Here is a 21,964-nt window from a genome sequence, read left to right as displayed (position 1 = left end):
GGAGCGGGAAGTGGAGGAGATGCGTTTGGAGGTGGCTTACTCCTGCACCTACTGTCTATTGGCTATTGTCAAATGTATCTAACACAATTTAAGTTGTTTGCATCTTGCTAATACTCCTGCAAGTTCAATCACTAAAAGTACATTTCTTCACATAAAATACCGCGGATGCTGGAAATCTGGAGTAAAAACAAAGTGTGGAGTTTCTTCACAACTTAGTTTTATTTTACATTTCCTCTTGATGAGGATACAGCACCTGATAGCAAGAAATGGTGGAAAACATTGTCACAAAGCTGTTCCTTTTCTCAAGGATACTGTGTCCTTGATTTTTTTCAGAGGGGTCATAAAACTTTCCCGGCTCCGGTTAGACTGGTTTGATTAAAGGGCATTGAGAGGCTTTTTTGTTTACATGTAAACAGATGAGACTTCAGGCCAAAGTGGTCATGTTTTAGAAGTGACCTGTATATTGGAAGATTAGTGGTCAGCTCTCTAGCTGAGCAGTTCAGTCCAGAAATAGTTAGGAGTTCAGCTGAGTGGAAATAGCTCTCTCGCTTTTTCTGTCCTTCTAACTTCAACCTATTCCTTTTTTTTAAACTGTTTTTAAGTGTGTTTGGTTATTGGGACTGTCGTGTATATGTGGAACAGCATAATTAAGTCTAGTTTGGTTAGACTGAGTTCTGGAGGGGTTCTTTATTCTGTTCTGTGTGTTTCATTGTGTAATTTTGTGAATAAATTGCTGTCTCTTTTAAAACCTAGTAGTCAACCTAGCTAACTTACTCCAGATAGTTTTCACTGTACACTTACTGAAACAAATTTCAAAGTTATGGGTTGCCTGCTCAAGAATATTTTGAGTGGTCTGACCTAGTCCAAACAATATTGTTTCATAAATCTAAATGAAGAATTTCTGTTTGTGCAGATTTCACATCTCTGAATTAGAAACAGTTGGAGATATTTTTGTCCTGGTCAATAAAAATTACTTAGCATGCTTACCACTGTACTCATACTTCTTCATAATCAAAATTATAGTTGTGATGATTGTTATATGCACGAACATAGCGACTAGAATCGGTAACCCTGCCAAACACAACAATATTAATAGGATATTATGAAGTAGCAACCACATTTACCTTCTGTGTGCATGTCAGATGATAAAATTTCACAAATATTTAATAAAAGTTTCTATATTTCACTTCAGTAAATAGTCCATTAGTTGTGCAACATATCCCATAAGAAAACAGAAGCAGGAGTAGGCCATTAAACCGGATCATGGCTGATCTGACATTCCTCATGTCCACTTTCCTGCCCTTTCCCCATAACCCTCCATCTCCCAATTAATCAACAATTTATCTCAGTCTTAAATATGCACAAGGACTCTGCCCCACAACTCCCTCTGGCAAGGAATTCCAAAGATTCTCAACCCTCTGATATAATTCTTCCTCACCTCAGTCTTAAATTGATGCCCTTTTATTTTGAGACTCTGCCCTGTGGTCCTAGACTCTCCCATGAGGGGAAACATTCTCTCAGCATTTACCCTGTCAAGCCCTAAAAGGATCATATGTGTTTCAATGAGATCACATCTCATTCTTCTAAACTCTAGTGAATAGAGTCCCAACTTGTTTAGTCTTTGGTCTCAAGACAATCCCTCCATTACTAGGCATCATTCTAGTGAACCTTTTCTGAATGGCCTCAAATGAAAGATATATTTTCTTAATTAAGAGGTTCGAATTTGCTCACAGTATTCCAGATGTGGTCTTACCACCACCTTGTACAGTTCCAGTAAGATTTACCTACTCATATACTCCAATCCCCTTGAAATAAGAGCCAAAATTCCATTAGCCTTCCTTATTTACATGTTAATTATTTGTGTTTCAAGCAGAACTACCCTAAATCCTTTTGTGTTGCAGCTTTCTGCAGTTTTTCTCAATTTAAATCATATTTTGCTCTTTTGCCCTCCTTTCTAAAATGAACAACTTTGCATTTTCTCCCATTATACTCCATTTGCCATCTTTTTGCCCATTTACTTTATCTATCAATCTCTCTCTTAAGCTGCTTGTATTCTCTCGCATCCTGCCTTTCAACCTATTTTTGTGTTGTCTGAAAATGTGGCGACAGTACATTAATTTCTGCAAATCCCAATAAAACACATCTACTGATTCTCCTCTATCCACTCTGGTTGAGACTTCCTTGAAAAACTCTTAATACATTAGTCAGGCATGATTTCCCTTCCATGAAGCTTGATTAAATTATAATTTTCTAAATGTTTTTCTATTACTTCTCTTGAAATTGATTCTAATAAATCTCCAACAATTGATGTGAGGATAATCGGCCCATAGTTACCCATTTTTTGCCTCTCTCCTCTTTCTGAAGAGGAGTATCACATTGGTGGCTTTCTATCCTCTGGTTCTTCCCCAGAATGCATTTTTTTTTTGGAAAATTATTACCAATGCATCCGCTATCTCTGTAGGTATCTCTTTCAGGATTCTAGGATGCAAGACATTAGGGTCAGGGGACTTAACTGCCTTTAGCCCCATTAGTTTGTCAATACTACTTCTCTAGTGATGATGGTGGTACTTAATTCGTCCTCCGTAATCTTATTGTCAGCTTTTATATTCTTTGCTAGTTTGACCTCAGTTTATTTTCACTGTCTTTATTACCTTTTTAGTCCTCCTTATGACTTATGAGGACAAACTTTATTAACTTGGCTTATGCTCCCCTAAGTCTAGAGATCAGATTTTCAAAGTGTTAAAAAACGTCAATAGTTTGGATAGCAATACTGCTGAAAAAGGCACATTTTGTCAAAGCTTTTCTTCTTGCATACTTCAGAACTATTCAGGAGAATTACCAACTTAAGGGGAAAACCAACATTTATACTATATGACAGGATGATTTTGAATGGTTGGCAAGCAGACTCCATTTAGTAGTGGTATTCCTATGGAGAATGCACCAATTAATAACGATTGACAGTTAGCTGCCAGGCTTTGTTTACATTTTAAACAAGGCAGGTGGATGCTGACTGTCAAGACTATCACCTACTTTGCTGAACTGAAAAAGGTGTACTGACCCTACATGCTCTTACTGTCTGCAAAGAACAGAACCCTGTGTGTATTAAAATGTGTAGCTTCCAGTACATGAATGTGCACCGCTATGCTGTAAGCATAAAGCTATTTCCTCTGGAATGGGGAATCCAGAACAAGAAAATTAGAGTTGGAATTGGCCATCTGAGAGGGAAATCGCAAGCATTTTCTTTCACAGAGAGGCAGAAAAATCTGGATTTTTTTAATCCTCTCAAAGACTCTGGAAGCTGGGCAATTGAAAATTTTAACATTGAAATCCATAGATTATTGTAAATGAATATGAAACAATGTCTGACTAAGATCTAACTGAATAGCAAAACAGCATCAAGGAGCTTACTCCTGTTCCTGACTCTGAACCTGTTCTATAGTATCAAAGGAGGAAATCAGAACTCAAAAGCAGTACAAATTTGTCAAAAAAGATCTGTGGATGTACTCACAATCTAGAATTGGCAACTCATTATTTTACAATTTCATTATCTTGTATTAGCAGCTGTGGTTGCACAGGATATAATATTTCACCGCTATACAAACGTATTTGTAACAATAGAACTGAATGATTGTTTGGTACAGATCATTCTGCTATAACACGACAGTTGTGTTCCTCTAGAACCTTGCACCATAGAAAACTGCATTGGAAAATTGTTATATCCATTCAGTAGAAAGTTTGCATTATCCAAACAACATCCACTATTCATCAACCGCATTATAGCCAATTCATAATTCAAAACATGCGTTATAGCAGAACAAGCTATATCATCAGTTAAGTTTTCCCCACTTGGGGAGGTGTTGGAAGGATTAGTGGTCTGATTATCAATTTGTTGAACTGCACCATAGTCAGCAATTCTCGAAACAGAAGCTTTGAGACCTCCACAATAAAACTGAAAGAACATGACAGCAAGTAAAATTATAGCATAAAATATGTAATACAATGACAAATCTGCTACTAAATCTGTACTTAAACTAAACCTGGAGCGCTGGAGGCTGAAGGGTGACCTTATAAAGGTTTATAAAATCATGAGGGGCGTGGATAGGATAAAACGACAAAGTCTTTTCCCTGGGGTGGGAGAGTCCAGAACTAGATGGGCATAGGTTTAGGGTGAGAGGGGAAAGATCTAAAAGAGATCTAAGGGGCAACTTTTTCACGCAGAGGGTGGTACGTGTATGGAACGAGCTGCCAGAGGAAGTGGTGGAGGCTGGTACAAACACTGGCAGGTGGGACTAGATTAGGTTAGGATATCTGGTCGGCATGGAAGAGTTGGACCGAAGGGTTTGTTTCTATGCTGTACATCTCTATAGCTCTAATGTGAAGAATATCTTAGGCTAGAGTCAAAAGTTACAAGATGCTACATTTGTCATGTTTGATATAATTTATAGCCGTTAATACAAATAGAAATAGAATGATACATATTGTTAGAGCATACAGGTATGTTACACAAAAATTAAACCTCTTACTTACAGGTATTTGACCAAACCCGCTGACATGGACCTAGCCTTCTGCCAACATACATTATCATTGGTGTTAACATGAAAATAAGTGAAACTGTTAGAAGACCCACTGACTCGATGGACCAACCTGCAAAAGATGTTTATTAACAAAGTCATCCAGGAAAATGATATTTGGGTTGAAAAGTTCTCTTTGATGGTAACTACAATAATGAGAGCTATGTTGTTACTTTTTGTTGTTGATGAACATGGTGGGGCTTGATTTCAAATCGCAGACAGGAACACTGCAAACCAGATGCAGGAAGGTCAAGTGCAGCAAGAGACTTGGCCAGGTTTGATAGCTGGCTTTCATTAAAACACAACTCTGATTTCACAACAAATTGTCTAGAAAGTGGTTCACGGACTATTAAAATGAGGAGGCAGAAGCTGGCTTGCACACCCCTGCCTTAATCAGTTGAAGTGTTCAAGGAGGAAGTCCAGGTCAGGGAATTAGGGGCTAACTTTCAGGAAAGAGAACACAGCTGGCACACAAGGAAACTAAAAAATTAAAACTTTACTCTTTTTGGACTATCCTTGCCCAGGCTGCTGCTCTTGGCATCAATGCTCAGGCTTCAGGTTAAATGGACTGATCAGGCCCCAACAAAATGATCAAAGCCTGAAGAACCACACTAGCAGTGTGGACTTGTTGGGCCGAAGGGCCTGTTTCCACACTGTAGAGAATCTAATCTAAAAAAAATGCTCTTGCACTCTGTAATTTATTGCTGCAGTCAGCAGATCAAGGAGCAAAAAGGTCTCCTAGCTGTTCCAATTTGTTAAAATTATGGGCCAGGTGCTGGTAGGTGGGACTAGATTGGGTTGGGATATCTTGTCGGCATATCTTGTTGGATCGAAGGGTCTGTTTCCTTGCTGTACACCTCTATGACTCTATTTCTGTTTTTAACCAAAGTGGCTTACATTTTTCATCACAGAACAATCAGTTTCCTCAGCATGATGATTTCATTTCTATACAAGTTTAAGTACCATGGTGTTCAATATAGCATCCAACATCTCCACATCCTGCTCTTTTAAAGGATAAATCAATACATCATTACTGCCTTTGCTGGAGATCAATTCCACACATCTGCACCATGAAAAGCCCTAATCTTGACCTGCCTGAGGTCTATTAAAGTGCCAACTTGATTTTTTTGGTACAAACCATAAAGGTCACTTCAAAAGATAGAGAGCCTTACAAACTACTACATCTTTCTTGGGAACACACAGCAATCAACGTTGAAGTTAGCACTGAGATTTAGTTCCGTATATTTAAAGAACCATTCACACCAAACTTGCAACATCCAACATGACCACTCGAAGGCCAGGAGGTACAGCAATTGCAAAAGGACCCCCAGTACCATGCTGATTCACATCAGACTTTTCAGATTCAAGAGGGCACACAAAAGTGGATAAGATCATTTACAGCTTGGAATCTACCATGTAATCTATAGTCTACCATTAGTGAGAGCAGATTCTCTTTAAAGTTAACTATCTAAAACTCAAAACAAAAATGAAAACCTCAAAGCATAAGGTAGGGACCAAAACATGCATAAAGAATGAACATTTGAATGTTTGATAGATCCGTTAGTCACACTTTTCCGAAATAATTTAACAGCCTTACTTTTAAAGTACAGAATGACTGCTTTTTCAAAAACAAAAACCTTCTCCTATGTCAACTGTTCACACAAAAATTAACCATAATGCAAGTAAATAAATTTCTCTATACTCTGACATTTTCATGTGATATCTGACTAGCAAGTTGGTAAAGCAGCTTAAGATGCTCCAAACTTCAATGACATTGAGAACTTAAAGGAAGAGATCTGAAAAAACAGCTTACAATGCTTCTATGAAGGGTTCAAACCTAAACCTCGTGCTCAACAGTAAAATAAGCAACATTTTAATAAATGCTTTAAGAGAATCACAATAAAGAAAAAGATATTCATGGTATTTACCATCAAGAAAGATCCACAAAGTGGTTGCGGCTACAAGCAACATTAGCGATGACATCAGGCAAAGTAAACAAAGAGCAATCAGAAATTTCTGTGTTTTCTGATCTAAAGCAAAGAGAATAGAATATATTTTAGCAGATTGGCCCTTTAAATCTTTGGATTGAGAGATTGTACATCATTGCTGCCATTTCAATCCAAACCCAGAAGTTGAATGATCATTAATTTGTTAGTGTAAAATGCCTCAACAGGCCCAACAAAAGTTCCTTCAGGTTTTCACTCCCCCCCCCATCAAATTATTGCTACAGCCTACACTTCTTTCAGTTCCAGAGCCAAAGGGCACTTAAGGCATCAGTCTAATGTAACAAGCTGGCTACCTCGCTGCACCTCATCAGTAGTTAAGACAGTGCTGATTTAGGGAGGGTGACAGAAGAGATCAGCACTTTTTCTATTCCCAAAGAAAATGTATAAAACTGACTTTTGTGATGAGATTTCCAGCATTCTTTTTAAGAATCATTGGCCAAGCCTCTGTGCCTGATATGCACTATATCAAAGAGATATGTCCATTTCTCTTTGAAAGTTGCAATATTATCCTACATTAGGTATATTGCACTGAACACTATAATTCAACTCTCTTGGGCAGTGCTGCTGGGTCCCAGAGAGTTCCTTTGTGCAGTAAATGAACAAGGAAGAAAAGAGAAACCTGTGCTTGAATTTCTCTACCAAGACTCATCTTTTGAAAATGAAAGAAGGGTTATTGCATTGTGATTTATGCATATTGGAAAGCTAGATAAAAAGTACAAAATTCTTAAGATACAGTAAAACCTTCCACAATCGGAATTACAACAGAAATTCTGAAAATAGAACTCTAAAAATCCACCATCCTAGTATCAATTGAAAATAGATATGAGCTATGAAGAGGGGACCTGACACAGTGGTTATATGGCCATTTTCACACAGTGACAAAGAAAATGGTTTCATTTTAAAAAAAATGAGTGATAGAAATTCGTGAATGCAGGTTCATATCCATAATTTTCCATTAAGAAACTCTTGACCTACTTATACTGCCTTTGATAAAGTTCAAGATGATGTCGTATACATACTCTGTCAGAGTGACAAAGGCTACACAATAATCTCTTCTTGTCCAACCTGGGTTTTGCTTTTTATTTTCTGAGCTACACTGAATCAGGGCATGGTTTCATCTCCAAATCGTACTCGCAAGTAACACATAAAATGGCATACAAAAGAAATCCCTTAATTAATACCTTTGTTTCGAAACATAGTTGAGAGCATGAAGGCACTAACTGATGTCAGCATACACCCAAGACCTGCGATAGCTGTTGTTATTATCCTATATTCATACGGAAGGATACCTACAACAATTGAGAAACAAAATACACCTCAATAACGTTAATATTGGCAGCGACCAGTGCTGCATCAGATAAGCTATGAACCTAAATCTAAAACGACTAGTGATTCCAGCATATGAACATTTCACATTTTAAAATATATAGTAAGGCAATTAAAAAAGCAAAGTTATGTTACAATAAAAAGGATACACTGCTTTATAATCATAATGCTAATAACTCGGTACTTTCATAATTGTGCTTTGGCATAGGAAGGGAATTGTTAAGAGAAAAGATAGAGTGAGACTGAATACAATAACATAATGAAAGAATCTACATTTGTATATACCTTCCAGATCACCAGGATGTCCTACATTAAACTAATATATTACTTCTGAAGTTCAGCCACCATTATTTAAGATGCCAATTAACATACAATCAACAAACAACTAAGTAACTAATATCTATTGAAGCTGTCGACAAATGTTATATATATTTTGAAGGAAATGGATCAATCCTTTTATTGTATTCAACTTTATTTTCACTCTTCTGCATCCTCTGCTCTCAGATGCTGCTATTAATTTCCAGCCAGGTCAAATAACAGGACTGTCCAAGTTTCACAAAATTGCTATTGCAATTCAGAAAACGTTTCTTGTCAACAGAAGCTAATAACACTCCTCAACTACAATTTATCATACTTTACAGAAAATATCTGTAATTTAAAGCAGCATGTCTTCCCTAAACTTGCCCATTGCTCTTCATACAGATGCTTAGATTAAATCTTACATTCTTCTTTAAATTGCATTATACTTGAATTGCTTGTCCAAGAATTGTGCAGACAGATGGAACATGTAACGAAGAAAGAGGAGTAGGCCATTCAGCCTGTCGAGCATACTCTACTATTAATGCTGTCATGGCTAATTCTGAGCTTCAACTTCAATTACCTGTCCACTCTTCACCTGACTAGACTTTCTAAGACACTAGAAATGTGTCTTCCTCAACCTTGGAAGGATTCAATGAAACAGCATCCACAACCTGCTAGGGCACAAAATTCATTTTTGGAATGAAGACGTTTTTCCTCATCTCAGTCCCTTATCCAGAGATTGTGCCCGACTTTTTAGATTCCCAGACCTGTGACATTAACTTCTCAGCATAATCTAATCTAATCTCCCCTAGCAAACCCATTCAGGGCCTTGGTGACACCATGCTGAGAGCATCATGTGAAGTCTTTAGGCTCCTTATGTGAGGAAGATTGTGGAGGGAGCGCAACAAATATTTCCCAGACTGATTCCTGGGATGGCAGGACAGACGTATGAACAGAGACTAGATCAGTAAGGACTATATTTACCAGCTTTGCATTCTGAGAAAGGACACAGCAAATTTAGAAAAAAACAGGGAGAAGAGGGAGTGGCTTCATTCTGAATACAATGCCAAGAGAAAGAGACAACATTCCCCAATTTATCATAGTTAGCTCATGCCTCATACTACGTAGTGTCCTTTATTTAGATGTGGACACTAGTCTCAGAATAAACTGCGTGACCCTCCATTCTAATGAAGCATTTGATATTAAGGGGCTTCACACAGTTAGATTAGAAATTATTCTTTTCTCTTTACACAATACCCAGCCTAGGATGGCCTGTTCTCTCGTTGATTCTTCAATGTATTATTCAAAAAAAAATCAGTACACCCTCCAGAAATTTCTCCTCCTTGGTTTTGTTACTGATTTTCTGTACCCAATCTATATGTAGATTGAAGTCACCCATTTATTTTTCTTTGTATTTATTCACTCATGGGACATGAGCCCTTGGCTGGCCAGCATTTATTGCCCATCCCTAATCCATAACTATGATGGTGCCTTTATTGCTTGCATCCCCAACATTACCACTGCAGCTTGGGGTCTACATATAACCATGCATCAGTCTGAAACGAAAAAAGAGAGACTATTTGGAATTCAGACAGGAACGCTAGCTAAAGAGAGATAAAAACAAATCAAGCCAATAAACTAACAATAAAACCAAAAGAAAATAAAGTTAACGTAAGTAAATTTAGTTACTAGTAAGTATAAATAGCACATTAATGTTTATATTAAGGATAAATTGTTTTCAGGGGTACAGGATGGTGAGTCAGCGCGAACAAGTGGAATGTACATCTTGCAATATATGAGAGCTCATTGACATACCCTATGTCCATTTTTGTTCGATTGCATTCTATTCTATTTTTCCTTTCTTTATGTTTCTTGGTCCTCTTATGCTGTATTCTAAAAACTTGCTAAGCTTCAGATTTACTGATGTTTCTGGGTACTTTTAAGCTTTTCGTTGCAATCTTTTGTAATCCTTAAATTCCTTTGTCAGCCATGGTTCCCTGACTTTTTTGACTGTATGCACCTCAAAGGGAATGTATGATTGCTGTAAGCTATCTAATAATTCTTTAAAGACAGTCACTGCCTTTTAATGTATTTCCCAATCCACCTCAGCCAATTTGTATCTCATGCTTTCATAATTTCCCTTATTCAAATATAACATCCTAGCTTCAGATTGAACTTTCATTTTCAAACATAAAATAGTATTCAATCATGTTATGATCACTCATGCCTAAAGAGATTTTACGAGATTATTAATTTGCCCCTTTTTGAATATATTTATAGATGAGGTTGATAGATTTGTGATTAACAATGGCATAAAGGACTATGCAAATAACGTGGGTAAAAAGAACTAAGTGTTTGATCAGCAGTGAATGTATTAAAAGGCAGTGCAGTTTCAATGGGCTGAATGGCCTACCCAATGTTCCAGCTACATCCCTCACATAAATACCCACAATGATTACTCTTTTTGATCAGTCCCCTCTGCTCCACCTTGGTAGTCACTTTTTCTTTAAGAGAGATTATATCTTTGTGCTTCTGCATAAATTTCTCTCATTTTCTACCTCTCCCTCTCTTCAAAATCCTTTCCCATTATGCATTTAGACCCCAACTATTTGTGTTTTTCCTCTGCTTGGTGTCTTCCTCCTATATGTAAATTACCTTGAACTACTGCATCTTCCTGTGTGTTGGGACCAAGCAAACTTGAATGAGTGCATGTATATAAGAAACTTGACCACATGATACCCTAAAACTCTACACAACTGACCATTTCCTTCTCAAGGACAATTACTGCTCCTAGTCAGTAAACTACAAAAACAAATCAATTATTTGGGCTGGATTTGAATAAACGTCTAAGGATAAAAGATGCATTTCTAATAGCATCCAGTCCCTATTTTACCTGGTGATGTAATGGCTGAGAAGATCATACTAACAAGAGACCATTGATTCCTTGAGCCATTATATGTGTGATTGGGAGGACAACCTACTTGATGAGCTACCAGTCATTGTCAGGCCGTATGAAAACTCACCATCAATAATTAATTCGTACTCTGCTTGCTGTAATTTGCCATTATGTTCTGTAATGCAGGTATAAATTCCACAGTCCTCAAACACAGCATCAGGGATATATAGAGTGGTATTGTCTTTGGACAGTCTATAAATAGTCACAGCACTGACATTGCCTTTCATCCATATGTAACTTGTGACAGGAACTGAAGAAATGCATTTAAGTTCAATCATTTGATGAGCGTAGGTGCTATTGCTTGTAATTCTAAGAGAACCCATTACACCTAAAATAGCAAGAACAAATATTATATTTTAAAATGTATTTTTAATGTATTTTCATCTATTTCTGTGCAAATTATTTTCCTACACCTTTTAAGGTAACTAGACTTTTACATGAATCTTCAGCTTGGAATACAGTAGTAAATTAAAAAGTTATCTTCCAAGATAAAAGATACAATTTGTTACTGACCTAGTAATCCAGAAGGCATGAACTAATCACCCCAAACTGTGAATTCAAATCCTACCTTATCTGCTATCAAATCTAAATCCAAATAACTCAATAAAGACTGGAATTAAAGAAACAGCTACTATTAATAATGACCACAATGGAATTGCACGATAAAACAAAAATCTGGTTTATCAGAGTACTTTAGGGAAAGATTTTTGCCATCTTTACTTGTTCTGGCCTACATGTGACAGAAATCTGGCTGATTCTGAATGGTCTAGCAAGCCGCTCAGTTTACGAATTAACCAGAATTGTAGTTCACCAACCTTTTACTACAGCTACCAGAACAAGACAGAAGTTGGGAATTCTGCAGCAACTAATTCCTTACGCCTCAAAGCCTGTCCATCTACTACAAAGCATATTCCCCTTTATTTTTATTGCCTGGATGACTACAGCTCTAACAACACTCAAATAACTCAACAGCATCCAGGACAAGACCCTTACAGTAGTACACCTACCAACTTTAAGGGCATTTAAATAGTAATTGGTATGGCATATGGATGAGAATGGAATTGGGTGGGTTAGATGGGCTTCCGGTTGGTTCCACAGGTTGGCGCAACATTGAGTGCCAAAGGGCCTATACCGCAATGTAATGTTCTAAGTTTTAAAGCCACCTGTTTGATCAATGCCCTGTCCACCATCTACAACATACACTCCTTCCACCAGAGATCTGATCCATCTACAAGATGTACTACAGAAATTCAAGGCTCTTTTAAAAGCACCTTCTAACACATGACCACCATCATCTAATAGGCCTGCAGCATCAGATATTTGGGAACACAACTATCTGAAAGGCTATGGTTGAAGTCTTCCCTTCTTGAAGTATGTTCAAAACATAGGAATGGCAACAGCTCAAGGTGGCAATGAGAACTGTCACAAAGTTGGTTCCTTTTTTCTAAAAGCTGTTCCTTTTTTCTAAAAGATGTTCCTTTTCTCAAGGATACTATGTCCTTGATTTTTGTCACAGGGATCATAAATGGGCTAGGCTCCGATTAGACTAGTTTGGCACAGAGATGAAACAGATTTTGAGGTCTTTCCTTTATATGTAAACAGATGAGACTTCAGGCCAAAGGGGTCATGTTTTAGAAGTGACCTGTATAATGGAAGGGGAGTGGTCAGCTCTCTAGCTGAGCAGTTCAGTCCAGAACTAGTTGGGAGTTTAGCAGTGGACTGTGTGAACAGGCTCTTTCTCTTTCTGCCCTTCTAACTTCAACCTGTAAGCATCTATTCCTTTTTTTAAAAGTGTTTTAAGGGGGTTTGCTTATTGGATAAATTCTGTATACTTGGAAGAGCATAATTAAGTCTAGTTTGGACAGACTGAGTTCTGGAGGGGTTCTTTATTCTGTTCTGTGTGTTTAATTGTGTAATTTTGTGAATAAATTTTTGTCTGTTTTAAAACCTGGTAGTCAACCTCACTAACTTACTCTGGGTGATTTTCACTGTACACTTACCGAAACAAATTGCAAAGTTATGATCTGGGTTGCCTGCTTAAGAATGTTTGAGTGGTCTGGCCTAGTCTATAACAGATTGGGGGCTTTTTGCGGGATTCTAAACAACAAGTGGTAGGTGCTAGTGCCTTTATTTCGGATGTTGGCTTGATTGGGTAGACAAAGCTTGGGAGAGCAATGGCTCTTTCGGTCACCAGAGGTTTGCTGGAATTGGATGCAGTGACTTTGGAAGTTTTGCAAAAGGTGAATAAGATCAAGCTGCAAAAATTAGCAGACCAACTGGGATTGGATTTGCCTGCTTCTGTGAGGAAAGGAGAGATAATTAAAGCAGTGGCTCAACATTTCAACTTGATGGAGAAACCATCAGAATTTATAGAGATGGCAAGAATTCAACTGCAAATGAAGCAGCTTGAGTTAGAGGCGAGAGCTGAGGAAAGGGCAGCAGAAATGAAACAGTTTGAGTTATGATTAAAAGCAGAAAAGAAGGAAAAAGAGAGTTTTTGAACTTCAGAAATTGACCCTTAAAAAGGAAAGTCAGCTTAAAAGGCTGGAGATAAAGGCTGAAGGTAGGCTTAGTGAGGAAAAGAGTGAGGATGAGCAAGCCCCTGGTAGTCAAAGCCTAGTGGAAAACTGCTTTAAGTATGTTCAAGAATTGCCTAAATTTGATGAGAAGGATGGGGAAGCCTTTTCCATTTCATTTGAAAAGGTGGCTAAGCAAATGCAGTTGCCAGTGACCATGTGGGTTTTGTTGATCCAAACGAAACCCCTGTAGGTAGGGCTAGCGAGGTCTTCACATCACTATCAGAGGAGGTATCTGGAGAGTATGAGGAGTTGAAAAAAGCCATTTTAAGTGCATATGAGCTTGTACTAGAAGCCTATAGACAATGTTTCAGGAATCTAAGGAGGCACCCAGGTCAAACCTACATTGAGTTTGAAAGGATCAAACAGAGTAATTTCAATAGATGGATAAGAGCTTTAAAAATCGAGCAAACCAAGGTAGCCCTTAGAAAGGTAATTATTTTGGAGGAATTCAAAAATTCACTGCCTGAACTAGTGCAAACTCATGTGGAAGAGCAGAGAGTTAAAATGGCAAGGTTAGCAGCTTAAGTGGCTGATGATTATGAGCTGGTTGATAAAACACAGTTTGGCTTCCATAATCAATTTCAGTCCATGGGGGCTAGAAATTGGTGCAAAGAGAAAGGGAAAGTTGGATCTCAGTGAAGATCATAAGGATTATTTACCACAGGGTAAAAAAGAAACCCTTGAGAGGGACAAAGAAGTTAAAAAGCTCCGGTGTTTTCATTGTAATAAAATGGGCCACACGAAATCAGTGTTGGTGGGATAGGAGAAAGCCAGATGTAGGAAAACCAGACAAGCCTGGGAGTTTCGTTGAACTAGTAACAACAAGCACAAGGGAAGTGAGACAACTGCCTCAGAGTACACAAGATGATCAGAGGCTGATTGAGGAGGAAGTGCTAGATCTGCTTAAAAAAATACATGCAAGGGCAAAGTTTATTCACAGAGGTGACAATATTAAGGGACACAGGACCCTCTCAGTCTCTAATGCTTGAATGATGAGGAGATATGTACTCCTGAGGGACTATTGCCAGTAATGGTACTGGTGACAGGAATTCATGGTGAGACAAAAAACACTCAATTATGTAAAGTGATGCTAGAGAGTCCAGAGTAGAGTGGAGAATTTGTGGTAGGAGTACTGGACAAACTCTCAGCTCCAGGAATACAATTTGTCCTTGCTAATGATATAGCTGATTCACTGGTAGGCATGTTGCCTACTCAAGTTGAAAAGCCAGTGGAGACGCAGGCAACTGAAGAAATGAAGGATCCTTATCCAGGAATTTTCCCAGACTGTGATCTTTGGATCACACAGGCACAAGTTCAAGCAGGGGAGATCAAAAGGCACAGATAAAGAAGCTAACATGGCTTTGTCCGAGACTTCTTTTGATCAGATAAGTGGGACAGAACAGGAGCAACTTGTTAAACATGCAAGTATCTTTAGCTCTGCTACACTTATTGAGTTACGGCAGAAAGATGAGAAGTTAAAACAGTTGTATCGAAAGGCATTTACAGAGGAGAGTGAATGCATCCCCATGTGTTATTACTTAACAAATGATGTCTTAATGAGGAAATGGAGATCATCACACATTCAAGCAGATGAGAAATTGGCAGAGATTCATCAAATTGTTTGGCCAGTAGGTATAAAAAGGAGGTGCTGCGAGTGGCGTATGAGCAACCACTTGGAGATCATTTGGGGTGAGGAAAACACAGGCTAAAATACAAAGACATTTTTACTGGTCTGGACCACACAAGGATGTAGTTGAATTTTGCCAGACATGTCACACATGTCAGTTAATAGGAAAAGCACAGGCAGTAATAAAACCTGCATTTTTAATACCTATTCCAGCATTTGAGGAACCTTTCAGGTGCATTATTCAGAGGAAAATAGGTCTGGGTGGGTTACAGTTCGGAGGGTCAGTGTGGACTGGTGGGGCTGAATGGCCCATTTCCACACTGTAGAGAATCTAATCCAATCTTCACAAAGTATTGGTTGATTGCGTAGGTCCTCCACATCAAACAAAAAGTGGGAAAAAGAATTTATTAACAATAATGGATATGTTGACGAGATTTCCAGAGGCAATCCCACTATGAAACATCACAGTAAAAAAGGTTGTAGAAGAATTAAAGTTTTTACTAGATACAGACTACTAATAGAGATCCAGTCAGATCAAGGATCAAACTTCACATCCAAACTATAAGACCATAAAACATAGGAGTGGAAGTAAGGCCATTCGGCCCATCAAGTCCACTCCGCCATTTAATCATGGCAGATGGGCATTTCAACTCCACTTATCAGCATTCTCCCGTAGCCCTTAATTCCTTGTGACATCAAGAATTTATCAATCTCGGCCTTGAAGCCATTTAGCGTCCCGGCCTCCACTGCACTCCGCGGCAATGAATTCCACAGCCCCACCACTCTCTGGCTGAAGAAATGTCTCCGCATTTCTGTTCTGAATTTACCCCCTCTAATTCTAAGGCTGTGCCCATGGATCCTAGTCTCCTCGCCTAACGGAAACAATTTCTTTGCGTCCATCCTTTCCAAGCCATGTATTATCTTGTAAGTTTCTATTAGATCTCCCCTTAACCTTCTAAACTCCAATGAATACAATCCCAGGATCCTCAGCTGTTCCTCGTATGTTAGACCTACCATTCCAGGGATCATCCGTGTGAATCTCCGCTGGACATGCTCCAGTGCTAGTATGTCCCTCCTGAGATGTGGGGCCCAAAACTGGACACAGTACTCCAAATGGGGCCTAACCAGAGCTTTATAAAGGCTCAGTAGCACATCGCTGCTTTTATATTCCAACCCTCTTGAGATAAATAACAACATTGCATTCGCTTTCTTAATCACGGATTTAACCTGCATGTTTACCTTTAGAGAATCCTCGACTAGCACTCCCAGATCCCTTTGTACTTTGGCTTTATGAATTTTCTCACCGTTTAGAAAGTAGTCCATGCTTGTATTCTTTTTTTCCGAAGTGCAAGACCTCACATTTGCTCACATTGAATTCCATCAGCCATTTCCTGGACCACTCTCCCAAACTGTCTAGATCCTTCTGCAGCCTCCCCACTTCGTCAGTACTACCTGCCTGTCCACCTAACTTCGTATCATCGGCAAACTTCACTAGAATGCCCCCAGTCCCTTCATCCAGATCATTAATATATAACGTGAACAAACTATTCAAGTTGGTTATGGATAATTTGGGAATAAAGCAATTCAAATCTACTGCATACGTCCAGAATCACAGGGAGCACTAGAGAGGTGGCATCAAACATTAAAGACCATGTTGAGGGCCTATTGTCAGGATTATCCAGATGATTGGGATAAGGGAGTTCCATTTGTACTTTTTGCGATCAGAGATGCACTGAATGAATCGACCAAATTCAGTCCATTTGAATTAATTTTTGGGCATGAAGTAAGAGGATGGTTAAAATTGATTAAGGAGAAATTAATAAGTCAAAATTCAGAGACCACCCATTTGGACTACATGTCAAATTTTAGAGAACAATTAAATACAGCTGAGAGTTGGCTAGACAGCATTTAAAAGTACCACAGCATACAACGAAACAGTAAGCAGATAAGAAATCACAAATTCGCAATTTTGCAACTGAGGATAAGGTATTGGTGCTACTTCCAGTAACAGGTGAGCCTTTAAAAGCAAGGTTTTGTGGATCTTATCGAATTGAGAGGAAATTGAGTGAGGTGAACTACTTGATAAGGATTCCAGACAGGAAGAAATCTCTCAGAGTGTGTCATGTGAATATGCTCAAAAGGTATTTTAATAGGGAAGGAAAGCAAGAGGAGAAGGTGTTAATGATTACAGCACAGAAGGAAGAACCAAGTTCAGACGATTCTAAATTGGACATTCCTCAAATCAAATTGGACAATGAGGAAGGTGTCAAAAATTGGGATAAATTATTGAGTTACCTTCCACAAGAAAATCGAAAAGACCTGAAAGAGTTATTACTATCACATGGGGAGATATACAGAAATAAACTGGGAAGTACTAACCTAATGGTGATGGCGTAGAGATAAGAGATGCTGTTCCGATTAAGCAACATTCTTAGAGGCATAACCCTGTAAAGTTGGCACAGGTTCAGAAGGTGATAGAACGCATGGTCCAAGATGGCATAATCGAAGTGAGTCACAGTGACTGGAGCTCACCCGTAATCATGGTGCCAAAGCCAGATGGTAACCAACAGTTATGTGTGGTCTATCGCAAAGTCAACTCCTTTACAAAGACTGATGCATATCCAATTCCAAGGTTGGAGGACTATGTCAGAAAAATGAGACAAGCAACTTACATTTCTAAGTTGGACTTGCTCAGAGCTACTGGCAAGTACTCGGTCAAAAACAGCATAGGCAATGTCAGCTTTTGTAACACCAAAAGTACTACAAGGGTTCAAAGTCATGCCATTTGCTATGAAAAACGCTTCAGCCACATTTCAGAGACAATAAGGTCATTGCTGGGTTGCTCAATTACGTTGTTTACATTGATGACCTGGTGATTTTTAATCACTCATGGAAGGAACATTTACAGCATTTATCGGACTTGTCTGATCGACTTCAGAAGGCAGGCTTGGTGGTAAACCTAGCGAAAAGTGAATTTGCCAAAGCCCAAGTCACCTTCCTGGGCCATGTTATTGGACATGGACAAATGGCCCCACGGGATGCAAAAATTAAAGTAATTGGGCAATTTCCCACATCATCAACGATAAAAGCAGTACTACAGTTCCTGGGATTGAGTGGATTTTACCAGAAGTTAGTGCCGAACTTTAGCAATGTGGTTGCTCCACCCATTGAATTGTTAAAAAAGGGCAAAAAGTTTCAGAGGACAGCAGACTGTCAAAATGCATTTGACAGCCTAAAAACTGTATTAACCACTGGCCCAGTATTAGCCACACCGGATTATACGAAGCCTTTCAAGGTGGCTATCGATGCCAGTGATGTGGGTGTCAATGCGGTGCTCCAGCAAGAGGATGATGAGGGAATAGAAGGACCCATTGGGTATTTTTCCAGGAAGTTGAACGTTCATCAACAGAAATATTCAACGTTGGAGAAAGAGACTTTCAGCTTGGTGCTGGTATTAAATATTTCAGTGTTTATATTACCAGCAACGCATTTGAAATAAACATATACATTGATCATAACCCATTGATATTTGTGGAAAAATTTAAGAACAAAAATATCAGACTGTTTACTTACAGCCTGTGATGCAACCATTCAATTTGACAATTATGCATGTGGTAAGTCATGAGAATGTGATTGCCGATGCGTCATCAAGGCTCGAATGAGACATGGAGGCATTCGGTGGTGGATGTGCCACAGCATAAATTCGCATGTGGTTGTGCATGTTTCCATGTACATAGTTAGTATAGTGTATGTGTATGCTTTAGACTACTAACCAGCTTGTTATTGAAGGGTTTTAAAAATGATTCCCTCTTTTGGTATTGTTCGTTATTTTAAAGGGGGGAGGTGTCACAAAGCTGATCCATTTTTTCTAAAAGCTGTTCCTTTTCTCAAGGATTCTGTGTCCTTGATTTATGTCAGAGGGGTCATAAACGGGTCGGGCTCCGATTAGACTAGTTTGGCACAGAGATGAAAAGGATTTAGAGGTCTTTCCTTTATATGAGACTTCAGGCCAAAGTGGTCATATTTTAGAAGTGACCTGTATAATGGAAGGGGAGCGGTCAGCTCTCTAGCTGAGCAGTTCAGTCCAGAACTGGTTGGGAGTTCAGCAGTGGACTGCGTGAACAGGCTCTTTTTCTTTCTGCCCTTCTAACTTCAACCTGTAAGCATCTGTTCTATTTTTTAAAAGCTGTGTTTTAAGGGGGTTTGCTTATTGGGTACGTTGTGTATATTCGGGACAGAGTAATTAAATCTAGTTTGGATAGACTGAGTTGTGGAGGGGTTCTTTATTGTTGTGGTTCTGTTCGCCGAGCTGGGAATTTGTGTTGCAGATGTTTCGTCCCCTGTCTAGGTGACACACTCAGTGCTTGGGAGCCTCCTGTGAAGCGCTTCTGTGATCTTTCCTCCGGCATTTGTAGTGGTTTGAATCTGCTGCTTCCGGTTGTCAGTTCCAGCTGTCCACTGCAGTGGTCGGTATATTGGGTCCAGGTCGATGTGCTTATTGATTGAATCTGTGGATGAGTGCCATGCCTCTAGGAATTCCTTGGCTGTTGTCTGTTTGGCTTGTCCTATAATAGTGGCCAGTCGAATTCATGTTGCTTGTCATCTGTGTGTGTGGCTACTAAAGATAGCTGGTCGTGTCGTTTTGTAGCGAGTTGGTCTTCATGGATAAGCAACATGAATTCGACTGGGACAACACTACTATTATAGGACAAGCCAAACAGAGAACAGCCAGGGAATTCCTAGAGGCATGGCACTCATCCACACATTCAATCTATAAGCACATCGACCTGGACCCAATATACCGGCCACTGCAACGGACAGCTGGAACTGACAACCGGAAGCGGCAGATTCAAACCACTACAAATGCCGAAGGAAAGATCACAGAAGCGCTTCACAGGAGGCTCCCAAGCACTGAGTATGTCACCTAGTCAGGGGACGAAACGTCTGCAACTCAAATTCCCAGCTCGGCGAACAGAACCATAACAACGAGCACCCGAGCTACAAATCTTCTCACAGACTTTGGTTCCTTATTCTGTTCTTTGTGTTTTATTTGTAATTCTGTGAATAAATTTTTGTCTGTTTTAAAACCTGGTAGTCAACCTCGCTAACTTACTCTGGGTAATTTTCACTGTACACTTACCGAAACAAATTGCAAAGTTATGGTCTTTACTGCCTGCTTAAGAATGTTTTGAGTGGTCTGGCCTAGTCCATAATAGAATGATATGAAAAATTTAAAAAGCAGAAAATACACAAATCTCTGTCATTAACGATAGATTCTGGGGATAACAGCACAGGAAGATCTGACAGTTTGTCTGATGCCCTCGGGGCATCCATTCTCTGCTGGGAAGCTGTAGATGGTGACTTGGAGCAGGTGACTCCTTGCTGTCTGATTCCTGATTAGGGTGTGGCTTGGGTGGAGAACAGCGCAGGATCTCAGGCTGGCGATTACCTCCCTGGGATCTTGCTGTGCATGCAGCACACCACTTACTTACAGAAATGGGCAGATCACAAGATTGGAGCTGAGGAAATAAAAATAAAATGAAAACACGCGGAGTGCTTTCCTGTAGTATTGAAGTCGTTGGGGAGGAGAGTGGGGCCGGGTTACCTTTGCAAGACCAAATGGACATTCCCGATGAAGGGCTTATGCTTGAAACGCTGACTCTCTTGCTTGTTGGATGCTGCCTGACCGGCTGCAATCTTCCAGCACCACACATTTTGACACTGATGCCTGGATAACTGACATTTCCTGTTAGTATCAACTGAAGGTAAGGGACAGCATGCTTAGCGAGAATATGAGGAAAAACCCAGAGGGTGTTGGGAATCCGGAAATCATTGCCTGTAAGGGCAGGAGGGATAGAAACTGTGTTCACACACAAGAAACATTCAGACGTGCACTTGTGGTGCAACAGCTGTGAGGACTAGTGCTGGGAAATGGGATGAGAATAGTTAGGTTAGTTTGTCTCTGGTGAAGGGTTATCGAGAGTCGAAAAGTTAGCGCTCTCTCTCTCTCTCTCAGATACTACCTGACCCACCGTGTTTGGCAGCAGTTTTCAGTGATTTTATTTTGGTCTGGCACCAACTCGATGGACCAAATGGCCTTTTCTCTCCCCACCCTCCCCTCGCCATCGTGGCACTGTGCGGCCAGTTGCTGCAACTTCCAGCCAGGTGTAAAAACAGACTGTGCAACTCGTGAACCAGTCGCTCTGCGCCTCCCGTAAAGGGAGTGGAGCGGAGGGTTGATTGGTTTGCACCAGTGCTGGTGCCACTGCCCCTCTTCCTCTGCTATGGCCCTTGGTGACTCCTTTTGGCGGCAGCATCTGTTCCCAGGTCCGGGACGTGTCGAATTCCCCCCAACAATAGAGACTGGTTTAAGAGGAGATGGATGGCTTTGGTCCAATGGATGGTGGTTCAGCTTCACGTCACCTTACCTTCGAAGCTCATCAGGCAGAGAGAGCAGAGCGCCTGGTAGGCGAGGTAATGAGGTGCCATGCTCCCAGAGGTCATGGCTGAACACGGTGTTGGGGAGGCGAGGGGGGGGTGGGGTTCAGCCAAAGGGTAGAGATACCAAAATGGCGGCCTCCAACCGTCACCTTGGGCCC

The 21,964-nt window shown here is 39.8% G+C and overlaps 1 protein-coding gene across 1 annotated transcript in view; it reads right to left on the bottom strand.

The window, feature by feature from the left end:
• Nucleotides 1-21,854, bottom strand: part of LOC122541397 (uncharacterized) — a 61,134-nt gene extending 39,280 nt beyond the window's left edge. The window contains exons 1-7 of the mRNA XM_087979792.1: nucleotides 21,794-21,854; nucleotides 11,573-11,608; nucleotides 11,227-11,487; nucleotides 7,759-7,866; nucleotides 6,500-6,601; nucleotides 4,528-4,644; nucleotides 988-1,071 (exon numbers count right to left, since the gene is read on the bottom strand). Of these exons, the coding sequence (XP_087835918.1) occupies nucleotides 988-1,071; nucleotides 4,528-4,644; nucleotides 6,500-6,601; nucleotides 7,759-7,866; nucleotides 11,227-11,487; nucleotides 11,573-11,608; nucleotides 21,794-21,854 (769 nt within the window). The remainder of the gene's footprint in view (nucleotides 1-987; nucleotides 1,072-4,527; nucleotides 4,645-6,499; nucleotides 6,602-7,758; nucleotides 7,867-11,226; nucleotides 11,488-11,572; nucleotides 11,609-21,793) is intronic.
• Nucleotides 21,855-21,964: the final 110 nt, after the last annotated feature.

The sequence above is a fragment of the Chiloscyllium plagiosum genome, unplaced genomic scaffold (genome assembly GCF_037043375.1).
Source record: "Chiloscyllium plagiosum isolate Xiang-an unplaced genomic scaffold, Cpla_swu_hap1 HiC_scaffold_35, whole genome shotgun sequence".
NCBI classification, from domain to species: Eukaryota; Metazoa; Chordata; class Chondrichthyes; order Orectolobiformes; family Hemiscylliidae; genus Chiloscyllium; species Chiloscyllium plagiosum.
This window is presented reverse-complemented; position numbering and strand designations above follow the sequence as displayed.